At 37.9% G+C, this 21,993-nt stretch overlaps 1 protein-coding gene across 1 annotated transcript in view; it reads left to right on the top strand.

Moving 5' to 3' along the window:
• The window catches only part of adgrv1 (adhesion G protein-coupled receptor V1), a 1,080,612-nt gene that overhangs the window by 735,004 nt on the left and 323,615 nt on the right, over positions 1–21,993 (top strand). Inside the window, 4 exon segments of the mRNA XM_073861135.1 lie at positions 8,829–8,946; positions 9,080–9,251; positions 9,639–9,881; positions 15,492–15,899. Of these exon segments, the coding sequence (XP_073717236.1) occupies positions 8,829–8,946; positions 9,080–9,251; positions 9,639–9,881; positions 15,492–15,899 (941 nt within the window).

Raw genomic sequence — 21,993 nt, 5'->3', positions numbered from 1 at the left:
ATTACAAATTGTCATCCAATTATTAATGTGTCTTTAATCCCACTCTTTAAACTCCCAAATAAAACAATTTTGTTTCTTTTCACTTCCCCGGATTCTCTTCTTTGCCGTCTTTCGTGTGTCAATGGCGTAAAATGAGGGCGTGGGGGAGGCGGAGACTTGAATTTATATGGGCTTGTTATTCTAATGACGATCGTTTTCAGCCGTGGCATTTATGAAGGGCAGATATTGCGTACACCTGAATATCAACGGTATGCACAGTTTCATAAATCAGGCGGTGAGAGGAGTGTAAGCATAATCTTACGCCAACATATACGCCTGTTTCTACGCAAGAAGGATAAATGAGGGCCATTATGTGTAGCAACCTCAGAACAAACTTAAAAGTAGGTGAGCTACTTCTTAAAGTAAAGTCCAGGGACCTATAGCCTAGGGCAGTGTTTCTCAACCAGTAAATATATGATAAGGCTAGGAATTGATAAAACAGAACTAGACTGACATAAAAACATGCAACTTGGTCGTTAGTCATGCATGCATTTGTTATTTTCTTTTGAAAAGACATGATGCTGGACAAAATACAACAAATGAACCTACCGAAATGCAGAGGCATCTACTGTGGCAAACGGATGCAAACCCTTTACCACAAACTTAGTCACTGCTCGGCAGAGGTGGACACTACTTGAGTATTTTTAGTTACATTTTCCAAACATCTGTGCTTTATCAGTGTTGTCTTTGGAATAAATTTATTTTACCAAAAAAAAAATGTTCACTACATTCTGAAGCATAGAATCATACTGTGTATTCCTTTTATATTGCATATTAAAATTGATTTAATACATAATTACATAGAAATTGTGTACTTTTACTCTTTTTGAGTAAAAGTACAAAAGTACTTTTTACTTAAGTAAAAGTAAAACACATTACTAGATGTTTAATGTACTTAAATATTAAATATAAACCAAAAAACTTGAAATTATGAAATGTAGTGTAGTTAAAATTATGATAATATGATTTGGAATTTATGTTTTCAAAAAAAAAAAAAACCACTGATAAAATACAAATACTTGAAAATGTACTTTTATGTAGAAACACTTAAGTAGTGTCTGTCCCTGCTGCTCGGTGAAATTTGTTTATCCTCGCCTTGGTAATTTTATTCTTCCCTGCCTCTGTAAACGGAGTAGCTAGAGGCAGGGCTCTGAACCGGTTCAAGGAACGAAAACGAAAACCGGAAACGAACGAAATTTTAACAGGAACAAAAACGAAAACGAAAACAAAATCAATTTTAATCGTTCTGAACAGAAACGTTTATTTAAAATTACCATTAACCGGTTAATAACGTTATTTTATCGTTTTCTTTAATATTGTACTTTATCAGTGACCAATCATGAATTAAACAGTACAACATGTGACTTTGACGCATCAAGCGTGAGTGATTTCTTTGACACATAGCGTGAGTGAAATGCCCGCGCAGCAGTCATCGAGTCTCCGGCCCGATAGCATTTGCCTTAAATAACCACAAAGCTACCCATCAAATGTTCAGAGGTATGTTTAAGTTAAAACTTGCTTGGAAATATGAAGATGCAAACTGTAAAAAAGCCAGGGGACTTATACCACTGTCAATTACTTTTTAAATGGGTCGCCACCAAGAAATTCCTTTTAGTTATTATTTTTCTTACGACAGGCTGTCTTAACAAGTCTGTCTGCAATATTGAAGGATGTGGGGGAGAAGTACAGTAGCCGGGAATCACTGAGGTAACATACAGAGGCACATTTAACATAAACATCCAGCAGAGTATGCTGCGGTTTCAACCAGTAAAAGGCCGGCATAAAACGGGTCGTTTTTTTCAGCTGTTTAATGTAGGTATTTCTTTTGTGGTTTTAACAATTAATGAAATGTTGAAGTTTAGTTATATCATGTGTTATGTTATTATTTTTGTGTGAAAATTAGTCTGTATGCATGCATTTGTTAAAGTATAGCCTGAATTAAAATAACGTTATTAACCGGTATTTTTTCTAAGTAAACCGTTTTCGGAACGTAAATGTTCAATGAGGAACGCAAAACCGGAAACGTTAAAATATCGATTCTGCTCGGAGTGAAACGATTGATAATTTTTTTCGTTTTTAAGCCCTGGCTAGAGGTGCACGAAAGATACTTTCTGCAGCCTCTGAGCCAGTGTGAGAGCCAGCCAGTCTCTGGCCGTCATCAATTTGATGGACAATGACAAGGGAGATTATCCGTATAGTAAAAGTTTATATAATGAAAAGGCGCTCACATTAACATTAACACATTACCTTCGGCATTAATAACAGAAGATTTCCGTTAGCTCCGCTGGTGCTTGACTCGCTGGTTGTTGTGTAATAGTTAGGGGTGTGAGCGAGATTAAATGTGTCTCGCGAGATTTCTTGTGGAGGTGAAATGCTGGCCGTTTCTCAAATAAAAGACTGCATCCTTCGGAGGTCGCATTTTTAAACTGCATTTACTTCATAAAGACTGTCTTATTAGAGACTATTAACAATTATAAAGTTTACTGATTATTTAGTTAATCGCAAATTGTTGTAATATGCTCACGACTTGCGAATGTAATGCTCAGTTAATGATCTGAAATAAACCTTGATGACGTATGCAGCCTGCATATACGACCTCCGGAGGATGCAGCTTTCTGTTTGACCCTTTTAGGGGCCAGTTACACCAAAAGCGTTTATGGCAGTTGCAGGCAGCTTTTTTAAATGATATTCTATGGGCAGGGAGTGTTTCCGTGCTGTTTATGCGCGCTGAGCGCCTTGCGGTTTTTGCCCCCGGCCGCAGCAAGCGCCTTTGAAGGAAAGCTGAGAGCGGAGAAGCGCCCGACGTCATTCGCTTCTTTCCATTGTCCAATCGAATGAGGGGAGAGGCGGGCCTTACGTTGTGGTGAGGGAAATTTACAGTTGCTTTCAGTGTTGCCAACTTAGCGACTTTGTCGCTAGATTTAGCGACTTTTCAGACTCCCTTGGCGACTTATTTTTTAAAAAGCGACTAGCGACAAATCGAATGACTTTTTCTGGCATTGTTGGAGACTTTTGGAGACATGAAAGCGCGTGTCGTTTACTCTTCTCAACAAGCAGCTGCCGCCGCTTCCGAAGGCTCCACCCCCATCCCAAAGCACGCGGGGTAGGCCTCGCGCAGCAGACCAGTTCTCTCCCAGCTGCATACAGGGCAGGAGATGTGGTTAATCTCTCAGCGGAAGCCGGAGCTGGCTGATCCCGCAATGACTTACATTTATGGCAGGGTGTAAATGTAAAATGATCTTTAAATAAAAAATATCACTGTACCAAAAAAATTAATGTATTTGAGTGAGCTGAGCAGTAGCACATTCAGAACAGACAAACTGTTATGGAGCTGATCAACGCGTTAATGAGTTATGTACCTAGAAAACAACGTTTTCCATCATTTATCAGTGTATCCTCATATGTTTTGAAACTGGACTGTTTGGACATTTAAATATAAACATACACACGTTTCGTTTTATAAGAACAGAAGCAGATAAACGAACGAGAAAACATTTTTAGGCATTTATGTGTATTAAAATTAAATTTGTGAAAGTTCAGAGAGAAAGAGAAACATGAAACAGCCAATGTAGTAAGAATGCAAATACGACGTGATGACATCACTGGTATGCTAATGAGTCAATGACATAATCTAGCGACATTTAGCGACTTTCCAAGCAAGCTTTAGCTACTTTCCATTGAAAATAGTTGGCAACACTGGTTGCTTTGAAGAACCGGACTCCACTCGCTCACTCTCTCCTGCGTGTTTGTGCACCTCTCACCCTCAAACAAGGTCAGAGCAAGCGTCCTCTTTTTAAAGTTTCTGCAGATATGACAGTTAACAGCAAAAGAGTGCTCACACTTAAATATTTGATTGACAAGACAGCTGACTCAGTGGTAGCAATATAAAAATCCGCGTCACACTGCTATTTTTTAATTCAATTCACGTATAGAAGTTAAGCCCAAAAAGGCTGCCTCCCCGGGTTGAAAAACCCCCTAGGAGAAAAAAAAACCCGGAATTTTAGCCGGAGAAGTAAAAAAAGTCATAGGAGGAAAAAACCCTTGGGAGGTACAGTCTTGTTCAAAATAATAGCAGTACAATGTGACCAACCAGAACAATCAAGGCCCCCAGTATATTTTCCATCGCCACGTGGCAAACAAGTCACCAGTAGGTTCAGCAGACCCCCAGAAAACAAACGAGACCCAGCATTCACGACATGCACGCTCCCAAGGCTGCGCAACTGGGCAACCAGCCGAAAGGGGTGTGTTCAAAAAAATAGCAGTGTGGCATTCAATCACTGAGGTCATCAATTTTGTGAAGAAACAGGTGTGAATCAGGTGGCCCCTATTTAAGGATGAAGCCAACACTTGTTGAACATGCATTTGAAAGCTGAGAAAATGGGTAGTTCAAGACATTGTTTAGAAGAACAGCATACTTTGATTAAAAAGTTGATTGGAGAGGGGAAAACCTATAAAGAGGTGCAAAAAATGATAGGCTGTTCAGCTAAAATTATCTCCAATGCCTTAAAATGGAGAGCAAAACCAGAGAGACGTGGAAGAAAACGGAAGACAACCATCAAAATGGATAGAAGAATAACCAGAATGGCAAAGGCTCAGCCAATGATCACCTCCAGGATGATCAATGACAGTCTGGAGTTACCTGTAAGTACTGTGACAGTTAGAAGACGTCTGTGTGAAGCTAATCTATTTTCAAGAATCCCCCGCAAAGTCCCTCTGTTAAAAAAGGCATGTGCAGAAGATGTTACAATTTGCCAAAGAACACATCAACTGGCCTAAAGAGAAATGGAGGAACATTTTGTGGACTGATGAGAGTAAAATTGTTCTTTTTGGGTCCAAGGGCCACAGGCAGTTTGTGAGACGACCCCCAAACTCTGAATTCAAGCCACAGTACACAGTGAAGACAGTGAAGCATGGAGGTGCAAGCTTCATGATATGGGCATGTTTCTCCTACTATGGTGTTGGGCCTATTTATCGCATACCAGGGATCATGGATCAGTTTGCATACGTTAAAATACTTGAAGAGGTCATGTTGCCCTATGCTGAAGAGGACATGCCCTTGAAATGATTGTTTCAACAAGACAATGACCCAAAACACACTAGTAAACGGGCAAAGTCTTGGTTCCAAACCAACAAAATTAATGTTATGGAGTGGCCAGCCCAATCTCCAGACCTTAATCCAATTGAGAACTTGTGGGGTGATATCAAAAATGCTGTTTCTGAAGCAAAACCAAGAAATGTGAATGAATTGTGGAATGTTGTTAAAGAATCATGGAGTGGAATAACAGCTGAGAGGTGCCACAAGTTGGTTGACTCCATGCCACACAGATGTCAAGCAGTTTTAAAAAACTGTGGTCATACAACTAAATATTAGTTTAGTGATTCACAGGATTGCTAATTCCCAGAAAAAAAAAATGTTTGTACAAAATAGTTTTGAGTTTGTACAGTCAAAGGTAGACACTGCTATTTTTTTGAACACACCCCTTTCAACTAATTGCCCAATTGCACAGCCTTAAGAGCGTGCATATCATGAATGCTGGGTCTTGTTTGTTTTCTGAGAATCTACTGAACCTACTGGTAACTTGTTTGCCACGTAGCAATAAAAAATATACTAAAAACCTTGATTATTCTGGTTAGTCACATTGTACTGCTATTATTTTGAACAAGACTGTATATATATATATATATATATATATATATATATATATACACATTGAAACGGAAGGAGATTGAGCGGAGATTTAAAAAAGGCAGTGCGTCGCGCATTGCGTTTCGAGGCGTGGTTGGTGTGATTAGCCCCTTACAGTGCATGCATTATATTCTTTTACTGCATTTGCTTTTTTGTTTGGGTTTTCAATAATGTTCGTTTGGGAACTCGTATGAAGTCTGAGACGGGTTGTGTTTGTCTGTTGATCAGTGTCAGATGTGAAGTCTCAGCAGATTAAACCATCACAGAGTTTACATGATCTACATGATCTTACATGATGTTCTTGCTCAAAAATGATAGTAGCTGTATCATTTCTATTGTAAAGAAATGGACGTATATTAAATATTCAAATGGATTTAAAAGCTAAAAATAAGCGTTTCTCTCCGTCTAAAGTGAAAGTGCAGATAGAGTCCGCGAGACGAGTCCACTATCGCCCCCTGCAGGCATTTGTTATAATATATACATAATGCTTTTTATTTATAGACCACAAATGTAATGTGTTTGTTAATGTAATGTTGTTTAATATAACTTGGTTTTAATACTTTATTTAAACCAATTATTATTGCATCTTCGTTATTATGTCATTTTAAAGGCTACTGCTCACTTGGGTCTATTTTTATTACCCAAAAATAACAAATTACTTCATTATCAGTTAGTAAAATAATTGTTAGGGCCAGTCCTTGATTAGTTAAAACATTTAAAATAACATGAATTCAGTTTTTTTATTCATTTATTTTATCATTGAGGGTTTCTTAAAAAGTGTAAAAATATCGTCTCGTCTCGTTCTCGTGAACCCAATTTTGTATCTCGTCTTGTCTCGTGGATTAAGTGTCTCATCACACCCCTAGTAATAGTGTATCAGACGCGACAGTCCTGCAACGCGACCGTATTGTCGTATTTTCGCATGAAATATAAGTTATTGATTATACTGTTTCAGTGTTTCACGAAGCCTCGCTCTGCCCACCACTAAATATAACCAAACTTTGGATCGTTCTGCCTCGATGCAATGTTTGCTGCTTTGTAAACCAAAACAACACAGCGTGTGTGTGTGTGTGTGTGTGTGTGTGTGTGTGTGTGTGTGTGTGACGTCATGACACATTTGCAACGAGCGGAACCGATAAGCGGAATCGTTAAGCAGGCATGCTAACGGTTCAAAGGAATCGATTCACTGGGCACCGGTTCTCTAGAAGAACCGGTTCTCGATTCCCATCCCTACCCTCATGCAGCAAACAGATATTTGAGCAAACAAAGCCTAGACAAGAAAACAGGACCAGCTAAGAATATTTTATAAACAATAAGATACAGTTTCATATATTGCCAGTTAAATACTTTCAAATTCTCAAATAAATTACTACATTATACAGTAAACGTACTTAATAATCTTAAAACTTAGATTAAAACTCAAAATAGTATCAAAGACATTTAACATCAATATTATATTTTGTTGCTACAAAAAATGATTAAAAAAGTACATTTGTAACAGTTTAGAACTTCAGCAAATTCATGTAATATGCAAGGTGCACAGGTAAATTTTGTTACCCTGTAATATTACAACATTGACATTACAAGCCCAAAATCTAATATAATCAAAACGTTTAGCTCTATCTTGAAATATGCATGATCTAGACACATAACTAATTACAGAAAAAAATATTTAACTTACGTGATTGTTGATTTATTTAGTCCAGTAAAAAAGGTTATGTTCTTCAAGGCAGGTTTGCAGGTTTTGTAAGTTCACGGCCAGGAAAACAAACCTATTTATAAAGTCTATCATTCGAAATCATTGCAGGGTTAAACATTAGGACTTTTTAAGTTGTGTAAAGGTGGTTTTAAAAAGAAAAAACATGTACAGGTACAGTTTATTCGATTTTAAACTGATGTTGTAATATTACAACCGAGGGTTTTACAGGGTTAAAATTCAGCTTTGCATTATGTTTACATCTTACATTTAGTATAATGCATGCAGTAATGCATGCATGGCAAGAAGAATATTTATCTTATGTGGGGTAATGTGAAGTAATTGTAGATGCATTTATGCTTTTTAAATAATTCCAGTTTTTTTCATGCGATATGGACCCCCTAAAGTAGCCTTGGCCAACCCATTTATAAATGTTTAGTTCCACCACTGCATTACTGATGTTGTATTTCAGCATATCAAGTGTATAATAAATATGTGCATATTGTGAATTCATTTAATAAACTAATTATTGATAGCCTTTAGTTCATTCACTAAAATGAACCTATATTCAGTTAGCATATGTTTACTTTACTGACACAGTGTGCCCAGGATAGAAAAATAATTATTTCTATTGTATTACTGTATATATTTCTAATGACCAACACAAGTCTTCTGCAGACTGACATGGTTTAAAATCTATAGTTATTTGATTCTTTGGTTTTCTGTATTAAAATTCTTGGTAACACTTTACAATAAGTTTCATTAGTTAACATTAGTTAACTACATTCGTTAACATGAACTAATAATGAACTGCACTCATACAGCGTTTATACATTTTTGTTAATGTTAATTTCAACAATTACTAATACTTTATTAAAATATTGTTAACGTTAGTTAATGCACGGTGAACTAACATGAACATACAATTAAAGCTTTAATTCTATTAACTAACATTAACAAAGATATAATAAATACTGTAACAAATGTATTGCTCATGGTTTGTTAATGCTAGTTAATACATTAACTAATGTTAACCAATGAACCTTATTGTAAAGTGTTACCAAATTCTTATATGAAAATATGTTTTTTCCATGGGGTACATGCCCTAGAAAAATACTTACATGGACCTCTATATTTATAAAATCCTGCGTACGGCCCTGCCTGTAGCTCATTTGTTTAAGCATTGCATTAGCAGCACAATGGTCGTGGGTTTGATTCCCAAGGAACATATTAATCTAGCTTGAATGCACTGTCGCTTTGGATAAAAACATCTGCCAATGTTTAACATACATTTTATAGAAGGCCTCGAAACAGCATTTTTTCTGTTGTTCTGCTTTTGTTTATTCTTACAAAATCAAATTATTATGAAAAAAAGTTCAGCTGCTACTTTTTGTTTTTCTACCACAGGGAGTGATCTTCAGAATGGTATTGTTGGCTTCAGTTTGAGTTCTCAGTCAGGTCAAATACTTGATGAGGACTCTGAGAACAGGACGGCCATGCTCTTTCTTCAAAGACAGGAAGACAGGTATCATTTGTGTTTTTTGTGTTGTGTTTTCAATATTGCAAATCATTGTTAATCCGATTTACATGGGTACACCAACAGAACTGTTTTTACAGCACTGTTCTTGTGTGTGCGCGCTCATTGTCCTACTTTCCAGAGCGTTTGAAGATGTATTGGTATTTTGGCGGGTCACATTTAACACTACAGTTGACTCAGTGGTTGAACATGGAGTGAACCTGACCAGAGAGCTGCAGCAGACCAAAGGCACAGCACTCTGTATGAAAGGAAAATTACTTTGTCCCCTCAGATTGGAGGTTCGGCCTGACAAGGTACATTTAATTCATAAGAAGCTGGTTCCATCATACAAATCTTAGTCTAAAGTTGTTGTTAAATGTTGCCGTCTTTTCAAAAATTGTGTCTCTTTCTCCTGTTGCTGAGCTATTCCTATTATTAACACTAATCAATATACTACAAAAATATTTTATTTTATTTAAACAATAAAATTCTCTACTTCTACTTTTTGCGCCAGTAAAACTCTGTAAAACCTTTTTGCATCATTCTCTCAAAAGTTTTGTTTTTATGTAGTTCTATGTAGTTGAATTTTTTATGGATTAGTTTCATTTATTTTTATGTTCTCTCACCACAAGTTTTTATGTAGTGTTTTGGAGACTTCCACCTTATTTGCTTGATTATTGTTTTGGATTGGTGTATTGCAGGATCCAGAGTACCAAGTCTGGTTTCTGGTGGAGGTCTATAAAGTGGGTGATGGTGCCGCCATAAACCAGACTGCCCGCTTTGCCAATGTCACCATACTGGAAAGTGATGACCCACGGGGACTGGTGTTCTTCGCCCAAGGATCCAGACTTCCTGTGGTTACCCTTAGAGAAACAAGGATAAGTCTTCATGTCTACAGGGATGGTAGTACAGTGTCTGCTATTTCTGTCAAGTACAGCATGCAGGTGAGATTCACTTGACTGGGGAAGATGCTTTCAAAATAAACATGAAGACACATGGCCCAGCATACAGGTTATAGTGCATTCCAACACATGCAGAAGGCCTTGCTCAAAATGCAGTCCTGCATATTTATTGCCCTATGCAGTAATCATAAAGAAGCTACGTGTCCAGAAACCACTTTACACCATGTGTTGCTCTGTGACCTTGTTCATAATATGACGTCATTAGTGACGACACTCCTGACACACCCAATATACCCAAGTCTATGGAAATGCTTTTACCTGCTAGCTTTATTGTTTTCTGCAATTTCTGGCCCTCATTCACAGCCTTTCCTGCATCTTTTATTCTTTATTCTCTACACCAGTGGTCTCAAATTCCCGGCCCGCGGGCCATTTGCGGCCCGCCCTCCCCCTATTTGCGGAACCTTTCAACATTATAACATAATCTGGGCCACAGAAAGATTTTTATTCACTTTGTAATATATTTGTTTAATTTTTAATTTAAACGTTTAAGGGTTTGTTCACATGTCGCGTCTAACAACGCATGTTAAGGCGTTCCTTACTTTCTAAAGTGCTTGAAAGTTGCGCTTCGTAGTGTGGCGTCACCCGTTGCTACGCAGCCATGAGCCGCTCGCGCCGCTCCGTGATTGCGAGGATAATGCGTGATTGCGAGGATAATGCGTGATCGGATTTTAATTCCTCATCTGAACCTTGCGTCAATCATACCATTGTCACCATGCAATCAGTTAATCTGGTCGGGACTTTGTAGTGTTTGTCCAGAGAAGATTTGTTATTTCCGGGTGGATACTCAGTTCAGAGAAGAGCTGCGGTGGGGTTCACATCAACAAGTCACAGCTTCTAATGGAGAAACCGCATGGCAGAGCCGTAGATGTAATGCAGTATTAAACTACAGATAAGAAAAAAGCCATCAAAGTGCCCAGGTTACGAAAAGAGGAAAGATTAGGAGAAACGTAGCCTACAGAGGATAAAAGTATGTATACTGCTATATATAATGAAGTGTAATATATTATAGCTTGCTATGCAATTACACATAGAGCAGTATTATATATTTTTTCTGTCTGACTAGCTTATGTAACATTGACTACCCATTCAAAAGTTTTAGAATCACTTTCACTTATTAATATTTTTACACATATAATAACAAATTCATTAAAACTGTGGAATAACAAAGATGGAACATAATAAAGTTAATATTATGACTGAAAACAATCCAAAATAAATCAAAACACTGATGGTATTTTTTATAATAGTTTATAAATGTATACAGAAATGTAATTTGGTATTAGAAGGTTTTAATATGCCTTGGTTATTAAAGATACGGTTAAGAAATGATTAATTACTTTTATAAAATAATGTATATTTAAAAGATAAAACAACTTCTTATATATTTTCAAGTATTAGTATTATTATACATAAAATAATAGAATTTAAACAATACATTTATAGAAATATTGTACTTTTTTTAACCTTAAAATAGCTCTGCGGCCCTCCGATGAAATGTCAATCTCAGAAATGGCCCCAACCCAGTTTGAGTTTGAGACCCCTGCTCTACACTCTACAGTGGCAAGAAAAAGTATGTGAATATGGAGCCAATTTAATGCCTTATAGTTTTGCACAAAAATAAGGTTTTGCAAAAAAAAAAAAAACCACAGTTCCCACTCTATTACATTATTACACTACATATTACATTATGTAAACAGTTTTATATTAATGAACTATAAAGATGTTAATGTACACATCTTGTACTTTGACATTCGCTAGTGAAATACAGGCCAAAGCCGAGATTTAAATAAGACTAAAGCGATCACGAATTCGTGTGCAGATTGGGGAATGAATTACAATCTTAAGTGGAGCTGGGCAGACATTTCGTTGGACTAAAGCTTACCTAAAGGCTATTGTAACTGAGATTACACGCTAATATTATACAAACTGTTGAACCTGTATTATTTGCGAAGCATACTCACCGGCACACTATCAGTGTCTGTGGCCGAGAGAGAGCTGTGTCTGACAGAAAAGGGTTGCTGAGAGCAGCACAGACCATGGTGGTGTTTGTGTGGAGAAAAAGCTGAGACTTTGGCTACATTTTGTATGAATCATCTTTTCTGCTCCATTTGTGTAGCTACTGTTAGTTTACCCTTTGCCTAATGGGTAAGTCCGCCCCTGGAGATGGCAATATGTGATGCTTTGTTACAAAAATACATTTGAATAAAGTCTTGGTTCATATTTTATTCACTTCTATACGTTTTTATTTATTGTGATAGTTTTATTCATTCAATTTTTATTCATGTTTTCTGTTGTTTTAAGTAAATAAAAGAGCATCATTGCTTCACTAAAATGTATATAATCACATGGCCTGCATTGTCTAGTTTGTTACATCACAGTCTGCTTGTTTTACATATTTTTGTCCACTACAAAATAATGTGTAAACTTTTAAATAAACCACGCAATACTAAAGAGACAGCTCGCTCAATGGATTCAAGTTCAAATGTTCTCTTTCATTCTGGACGGCAAGGGCAGTGATTGTAACATTGAGCCTATTTTACAGGATTAAACACACATTTTAATGCTGACGATTTCATTAGGCTCCAGAAACATTTTAAAAAGAACACATGCCTGTTATTAGGTTTGTTCGAGTTCATGCAAAGCTGCAAGAATCAACAGGCAGATGACATCAAAGTACAGTGAGAGCAATTCCAGGAATCATACGGAGAAGTCTGATTTCAAGTCGCTTTCGCGGTATTGTGATGTTGTCCTCCTGTCGGTTCTTGTGGTCTACTACATCATAGGTCACATGATAATGTCAACATGGCGGATGCTGTCCATACTAACGCAAACGTACGTACTGTATTAGCGCTCGTTAAGTAGGTACTCAGTGAAATTCAGTACTTACTGAATAAGTATGAGATTTCGGATTCAGACACTCTTTTGACGTTGGGGTGGAGTCAAGGGATTGGGGTGTATACAGCTCGCCCGCGTGTGTTGCATCATCAGCTTGAGTCGCAGACGGTGGTGAAGCTAAATCAGGAAACACGAAATGCGTCTGGATCTGCGGTATGTCTAAATTATTGTTTTTATTTAGTTCGCTAGTATTAATATGGCGTTTAGTTAACTTAATGTGTATTAACAAGTTTACTTAAGATAAAGAAGTTAAAAGGTCTAGTTCCTTCCCCGAGGCGCTAAGCGAAAGGGGAGGGGGGGCAATGTGACACTGTCACACAAGAAACATGTTTTACAGCTCATCATATACAGTATACTGTGATTGTATGTATATTTGAGTTTAAATAGGTTTTATATGTTTTCTTAGCCATTTTATTCCTTTTACTATTTTATGTGTTTAGGTCACATGACAGGAAATAGAAATGCCACTATAAAAGGAAGCAGCCGGAGCACATTGTAAGCATATGCTATAGCTAAAACAAACGTTTGCTGATCTGTGGAGTTTGTGTATTTGGACTTACCTTTCCAGTTACGTTTTATGGACTTTGGATGTCACTTCCTTCATTTGTATATACACACAGGAGGACACTTTGAACATTTGGACTTTTAACATGCTTGGACTTTTAAATTGTTTTAGGCTTGGTTTTGGTCTTACATTTTAGTGTGTGGTTTTAGGTTCAAATGACACCAAGAGAACAACGAAAACTCATCAATAATGTAAAGAAACATCTCCAAATGACAGCCAAAGAATTGAAGGCATCGTTAGAACTTGCTAACATCTCTCTTTATGAGTCTACAAAACACTGAACAAGCAGGGTATCCACTGCAGGACACCACAAAGGAATCCACTGCTTACTAAAAGGAACATTGCTACATTCCTTAAGTTTGCAAAAGAGCACATTAACATTCCACAGCGGTATTGGCATAATGTTTTGTGGACTGATAAAACTAAGATTGAAAAAACACACATAGCATTACATCTGGTGTAGAAAGGGCACGCCATATCATCGTGAAAACATCATCCCAGGGCTTGGCCAGCTTGCAGTCATGGAGGAGAAGATAAAATCCTAAGTATGACAGACAATTCTTCAGGATACGTGAGAATGTCTGTATGTCAGCTGAAACTGTGTAGAAGGTGGGTGATGCAACAGGACAACGACCCAAAACACCGGAGCAGGTCTACAACAGAATGGCTTCAGAAAAACAAAATCAGCCCCTTGGAGTGACCAAGTCAGAGCCCAGACCAATACACATGAGACATCCAAAGAATAAGACAGAGCCAAAGCAGTTCTGTCAGGAAAAATGGGCAAAAATTCCTTCTCAACGGTGTGCAGGTCTGATCCACAGCTACAGGAAGCACCTGGTTGAGGTTATTGCTGCCAAGGGGATCAACTAGTTATAAATTCTAAGGGGCTAATCAAACACAACGCGCTTTACATGCTTGGAAACCCAAGTCATGCAGCAGCACTGCCCTTTTGGTCTCTTTAATAAAGAGCAGTGCGGAGCTGCTTTTTATATTGCTAGGCAACTAAGCTGTCTTGTCAATTAAATATTGAAGCTTGAGTGTTTGTTTTTTGCTCCTAATTACCACATTAACAGAAACTTTAAAAAGAGGACGTTTGCTCTGACCTTGATCGAGGGTGAGAGGTGCACAAACATACAGGACACAGTGAGTGAGTGGAGTCCGGTTGATCCAAACAACTGTAAACTTCCGTCACCACAACAAAGGGCCCGCCCTCTTCTTATTCAATTAGACAATGAAAAGACGCAAATAACGTTGGGTGCTTTTCCGCTCTCAGTGCTTCTTCAAAAACACATGCTGTGTCAGGCGGCAAAAATGCAAGGTGTTCAACGTGCATAAATGGCGCGCATAACGCTCACTGCCCATAGAAATAATTCAAAAAAGCACCTGCAACTGCCATTAAAGCGTTTGGTGTGATCGGCCCCTAAGGGTTCACTTACTTTTTTTCACTGCCATTTTGAATGTTGAATGAGTTTGTTCAATAAAGACATGAAAGATCAAAATTGTTTTGTGTAATTATTTTTAGACACATTATGTTTGTCAAAACCCTTGGCTTACTGTAGATCAGTGGTTCTCAATCCTGGTCCTGGAGCCCCACTGCTCTGCACATTTTGTATGTCTCTCTTATCTGATGGACAATGAGATCTCTGCTAATAAGCTGATGATTTGAATCAGCTCTGTTAAACATGGGAGACATACAAAATGTGCAGAGCAGTGGGCCTCCAGGACCAGGATTGAGAACCACTGCTGTAGATGAAGATCAGATAACATTTTATGACAAATTTGTTAAGAAAACCATGAAATTCCAAAAGGTACTGTAACGACTGAGCCAGTACACATACTTTTTTTGCCACTGTATATGCTGGTGATTTATTTGTTTCATCATGGCATTGGCCTAGAGCTCTGCTCTTACTTACTTTGACTACACACTTTGAATAAACGTACAAAAGATCTATCATTGTAGTTATAATACATAAAATTGAACATTTTAAGTTGCCCTCTTTTCTGTGAACTTCTGTCCATGTCCTGTATGCAGGTAAAGGTTAAAGTAAAAATTCATTAATGCATCTCAGAAAGTGGGTGTTTTACTTCCGTAGATGGGATTGGAGTAATAACTGTGTCATCTGCACTTACAGGAGCTTCAGAATGCAGAGTCCATTGGCCCCACTTTAATCTGGCCTGCAGTAGCAGGTCAGGACTTCATTAGGGCAGAGGGTACCCTGACAATTGACATCGGACAGAGAAGTGCCAAACTAGATGTGGCCCTCACATCTGCCCTTGGTTCCTCCAACCCAACGCCTAAACGTTTCCGTGTGGTTCTTTCTGATGCAACTGGTGGGGCTCGGGTTCACCCAGATTTCGGGTGGTCTAATGTGACACTGGTTTCAGACTCTGAGACTCAGGCGGTTTGGGCCCTGCTGGATCAGTTACATCAGCCTCTGGATGAGACCATCATTAACAGAGTCCTGCAGGGGCTAATCAATAAAGTTATTAAGGACATCACTCAAGAGCAGCTAACAGCAGTGCTAGATGCACTAAGCAAGGTAAGGGAAGGAATGAGGTGCATATTTCTGACAATAGCTATACATCTAAATTGTCTAAAAGTCCTTTAAAGAAAAAAAATGTCTTAATTAAGTTGTACTAAAATGCAATTTATAAAACGGGCAGTTCTTGTTCTTCATTCTGATTCGTTGAAACGCGTTCTTAGCCGTGATAAAATACCCCGGTAAACCCACGGTTCAGACCGCATTACATAAGTATCACTGCGCCACTGTTGCTGCATACTGATTTATGAAAATAAACACCGCAGTCTTTAATCATATTTTTAATTTGTCTACAATTGCACAATTAATGGCACTATACAGATAAATGTCAATAAATATTGTTGAGTCATCTCGTCGAAGAAAAGGTTCCCTGAGGAGTTTCTACCTCAAATTCATATTTCCCCTATCCACTGGGTGGCAATCTTGCCCAACTTAAACACTGACGCATTCACTCAACACTAAAAACAGTGTGTAAGTTTTGATCAGGCTCTGAATATGATCTCTTACAAAAGTTATTCACAAAAATGGAATAAACTCTGCTTTTAGGAAATTTGAGAGGTGATAAGTGAACAAATGAAGGTAATATGAAAGGGTCTGTTCTTTCATTTGATATGTTATTCAATTTTATTTTTATTTTATATAGCGCTTTTCACAATAGTTAATTGTTTCAAAGCAGCTTTTCATTAATAGAAGCAGTGAAAAGCACAGAAAACCGACAGAAAGTACAGCAAAATACACGATAGCATAAGCAGTTCAATTTGCTGCGCTATGACTCAACATTATAAGCGAGAACGTCTAGAAGAGGAAGCTAAGTTAAGCCGAAGAAGGCTGCCTCCCCGGGGTAAAAAAACTCTAGGAGAAAAAAACCCCGGGCTTTAGCTGAGGAAATAAAAAAAGTCCTAGGAGGGAAAAACCCTTGGGAGATATATATATATATATATATATATACACACACACACACACACACACACACACACACACACACACACACACACACACACACACACACATGTAAGCAAATAATGAGATTAAGCGGAGATTAAGCGGGTTCTGCCGGTGATCGTTGGTCAGGCATCAGCTGGGCATCACGTTGAAGGACGGCCAGTAGATCAGAGGTGTGCCGTCTTTCACATCTACCGGAACTGGGTCTGTTTGTCTCATTGTCCTAGTGGTCGAGGACGAGACAGGGAGAGAAAAAAAAATTTATTAGTGTAGGGGCCGTTCACATGTAATGAAGTGTCACACAGTGATGTGGTTTAAATCAGCTTAGTTTCAGACAGACTATCATTGCGGCATTATTATATTATCCACAGTTGAGGATTTTGCAAATTGGGGGCCCAATGCGAAGGTATATATGGTAACTAAGGGTCACCTTCCGATCTTTGAGAGAAAATGAAACTGAAACATGTCAACCCGTTTGACTAAGGCCTTAAGCCCCACTGTCGTCGTTAATGCAGGTTCAGTGGCAAACGGGTCTATATTGCATACTATTTACAAGACCACAAGAAAACGCCAACATCGCAACCTGAACATACGTGTCAACCCGTTTGCCTAAGGCTGGAGGACCCACTGTCGTCGTTAATGCAGGTTCAGTGGCAAACGGGTCTGTATGGCATACTATTCGCAAGAAACAAGAAAGCGCCAAAATCGCAACCCAACCATACGTGCCAAAACGTTTGACTAAGGCCAGAGGACCCACTGTCGTCGTTAATGCAGGTTCAGTGGCAAACGGTGGCAAACTATTTAATGCAATTCATTTTTAAGTGTTCATGCAGATAAGGTTTTAATTTATTTATTTGGTTGGTCTGTGTTATGACCGTGAGTGCTTTGTTTCGTAAAAATATCTATTGCGAGTTAACTTGTTTGACTCTGTGGACCCTGTACCGGGTCCAGAATTATCTTATTTTGACTTAATATAAAATATTCCTTTAATTTTGAATGGTCTGTCATGGACCCAGTACCACATATGAGATACTGTTTGAAAGCTTAGACTCTCTACTTTCTGCAGATATGCATCACTTTGAGATATCTTTTACTGTAAGAAAGTTAGTTACACTTAATTTACACTATCACCCCCCCATATTTTTTAATATCATTTAATATTCACATATTTCATATTTTTCAAGTATGACAAACATGGGCAAGTCTTATATCAAATGAAAGCTCTCACTCTCAGGAATAAGGCTGCAGTGTTATTTTTGTCCTATTATTATCACATATCCAACAACCGTCGACTGAATAATGAGGTAAAAAATTGTCTATTGTAAACATATGGGAAACTTGAGTGTAAAATGCCTCAGATAGCACATATAGCCACAAATGATACACCATCTTTTATTTTAGGTCCTACTCTAAAAAATGAGTCCATTCACAGCATTTTCTTTGGTTGTGTGCATAATTAATCCCTTGCTATTTATTATATGTGCAAAACAAAAAATTAATATTTATATGAAAAATGTATTTTTGCACACTTCAGTAAAATGAGAATAACTTTTGAATGCGACATGTTAAAGAGTTCATTCTTTTTTTGGGTGTTTACTGTCTGCTGCTGCTAACAACCAGAACTGTCTGCAGTCTGCTAGAGCACCCAGAACCAGAGTTATACACTATCAGAAACAGTAGTTACAACATAAAAAACGAAAATTTGGTGTTTTATCATATGAAAAACCACATAAATAACAATATTTGTCAAGAACAGCAGCTTTTTATGTAACTTCAAAGGGTTTTCTGCAAAATGATACAAAGATATTGCATTTATTCCACTGTATGTGGTTATGGGAGCACTTCAAATGTTTTTTTGGCAGAAATTGTATACCAAAAGCGTATTATTCCGCCCATCAGTTGGAGTAAAATAACTTTGGCATTTATTATGATAGAGAAAAAATTCCCTTTTCTTCTGTAAGCTGGCAATTGCTGGAATCAAGCAAAACTGTCTGCAGGTTTCGTTCCCACTCAGGGCCAGAGTTATACACTTTTAAATACAGATTTTAGAAAAAAAAAACATCAAAAAGCGCCTATTTATTTTTGTGTTTATTAGAGGACTGACAACACATACAACCATGTTGAGCACTTTTAACATTGTTTTATGTAATTTCAAAGGGTTTCCTGTAAAATGATACCAAACTTTTGTATGTGCACCTCTGCTTGTGGGTATGAGAAGCTTTTGAAATTGGGTAGGCCAAATCCAGGCGAAAATCCCCAAAATAGCCTCAGAGTACCTTTACTATACAAATTATGCGAATGCTTTGTTGAAGAGAAAAGTTTTAAGTCTAGATTTAAAATGATCGACTGTGTCTGATTCTCGGACATCGGTTGGTAAATCATTCCAGAGCCATTTTTGATAGTCTAGGGATAATCAATAGACCAGAATTTTGCGACCGTAGTGTGCGTGATGGATTGTATTCAGATAGTAATTCTCTAAGATATGAGGGTGCTAAGCCATTTAAAGCTTTGTAGGTGATTAGTGATATTTTGAATTGTATGCGATATTTACCTGGTAGCCAGTGTAAAGATGCCAGAATTGGGCTTATGTGGTCATACTTCTTAGATCGAGTAAGTACCCTTGCAGAAGAGTTTTGAACTAGCTGAAGCATGTTCACCTGATTTGCATGGCATCCCCCGAGTAGCGAGTTACAATAGTCTATTCTAGAGGTCATAAAAGCATGGATACGTTTCTCTGCATCAGATGTAGACACTATATGGCGTATTTTTGAGATATTTCTAAGATGGAAGAATGCTGTGCGGCAGACATTGGCGATATGACTATCGAAGGATAAGTTGCTGTCGAACATCAAACCTAAGTTCCTAACCGTGGAAGATGGCACCACAGTGCAGCCATCTATGTGCAACTTGTACTCTGACATATTATGTTTGTAGCGATTCGGTTCAATAATAAGTATCTCTGTCTTATTGGAGTTGAGCTTAAGAAAGTTATGTGCCATCCAGTCACTAACATTGCTAATGCAGTCTGTTAGCTTAGAAAACGTGTGTGTTTCGCTGGGATGTGAGGAGATGTAAAGCTGGGTATCATCTGCATAGCAGTGAAAACTTATGTTATGTTTCCAGATAATGTCTCCTAGGGGTAACATATATAACGAGAACAGGATAGGACCTAAAACTGATCCCTGCGGTACACCGTATTTAACCAGGGAGTGATATGACTCTTCCTCATTTACATAAACAAAGTGATAGCGATTGGTTGGATATGACCTAAACCAGGCTAGCGCCTGACCACTGATACCAACATAGTTTTTTATTTAGAACCTGGGTTGACTTACAGGGAATACCTCTTTAAGTAGTTTTGTGGGAACGGGGTCTAATATACAGGACGATGATTTGGATGATGTGACTAGTTTAGAGAGCTCATCTGTTGTAGTAGGTTTAAATGAATCAAGATGTTCGTATGGTAATCTAGTGTTAAGTGAACTAATGGGTAGAGTGGTGGCTGCTTGGGTAGCTACAATGTTTTCCCTAATAGCCATAATTTTGTTAGAAAAGAATTTCATGAAATCGTTACTATTGTGTTGAAGTTTACTATTGGTTTCTGTTTGTTCTTTGTTTCTAGTCAGTTTCGCAACTGTGCTAAAGAGGAAACGAGGGTTATTTTGATTCTCATTTATAAGCTTGCTAAGATAGGTAGATCTGGCGGTTTTAATAGCCTGTCTGTAGTGTTTAACACTCTCTTTCCATGTTGCACGCCATACCTCTAACTTTGTGCTTCTATAATTTCTTTCCATTTTTCTAGCTGCCTTTTTAAGGGCTGTGGCGTGATGGTCATACCATGGAGCTGGCGGTTTTTCTTTGATTCTCTTTTTTCGAATGGGAGCAATGGCATCCAATGTGTTAGAACAGACATTGTTCAGGTTTTCTATTACAATATCTAGATCGTCACAGTTATCTGCTACATGTTTCATTTGGGACAGGTCTGGAAGAGTGCTAATAAAGCTATCTTTAGTGGTGGAAATTATTGTTCTGGCTAGTCAGTAGCATGTTGTGGATTGAGTGATCCTATCTAGAAGTACTGTGTATGACACAAGGTAATGGTCAGATCACTCTGAGGTGATATTTCGATGTCATTAATATTGAGTCCGGGTGACAGAATTAAGTCGAATGTGTGCTTACGAGTATGCGTTGGCCCTGTCACATTTTGTCTAATATTGAGAGAATTCAGAACATCCATAAACGCACGTCCTAATGCATCTTTTGGGTTATCCACGTGGATATTAAAATCACCAACGATAAGAGCTTTATCTACAGTGACTATAAGCTCAGACAGGAAATCTGCTATTTCTTTAAGGAAATCAGCATGGTGGCCCGGAGGTCTATAGATTGTAGCTAAGGCAAAAGAAAGCTGTTTGTGGTTACGATCAGTTATTTCCATATTTCACAACATTAGTTCAAATGACTTAAATTTTAGTTCAGATTTTTGGTTTACTTTAAAAATTTTGTTGTATATTGTAGCTACACCACCCCCTCTCCCCTTTAATCGAGGTTTGTGTTTATAATAATAGTCTTGTGGGGTGGATTCATTTAAACTAATGTAGTCGTCTGCTTTAAGCCAGATTTCTGTTAAACAGAGTGCATCTTAGTTTTGGTCATTAATTATTTCACTGACAATAGGTTCTTTATTGGTAAGCGATCTAATGTTAAGAAGGCCGAATTTTAACATTCGAGGTTCATCTGTTAATGTAGTGTTTTCTAATTTTATATTAATCAGATTTGTACCAGATGTGGCAAGCGGTGCTCTGTATTTATTTGTTCGGGGAACAGATACAGTTGAAATGTGTTGATATTCTGGTAATATCGACTCGAAGTGCTGGGATATAAGTGATGTTGACATATCACGGCACGTAACAGACGGACGGTTAAGCCGATCCGTCTGTTTCCTGACCTGGGCCCTGGATAGTCAGACTATATCAGAATTAAGACTATTGATTAGATTTCTAGTGAGTATAGCACTTTCTTCCGATGACGGGTGAAGGCCATCTCGGGTTAGGAGGAATGGTCTCCCCCAGAAATGCTTCCAATTGTCTATAAACCCTACATTATGCTGAGGGCACCAATTTGACATCCAGCCATTGAGAGAAACTAATCT

This window comes from Misgurnus anguillicaudatus, chromosome 22, assembly GCF_027580225.2.
Source record: "Misgurnus anguillicaudatus chromosome 22, ASM2758022v2, whole genome shotgun sequence".
Lineage (NCBI taxonomy): Eukaryota > Metazoa > Chordata > Actinopteri > Cypriniformes > Cobitidae > Misgurnus > Misgurnus anguillicaudatus.
Note: the sequence above shows the minus strand (reverse complement) of the source record. Positions and strands in the feature narration are given on the sequence as shown.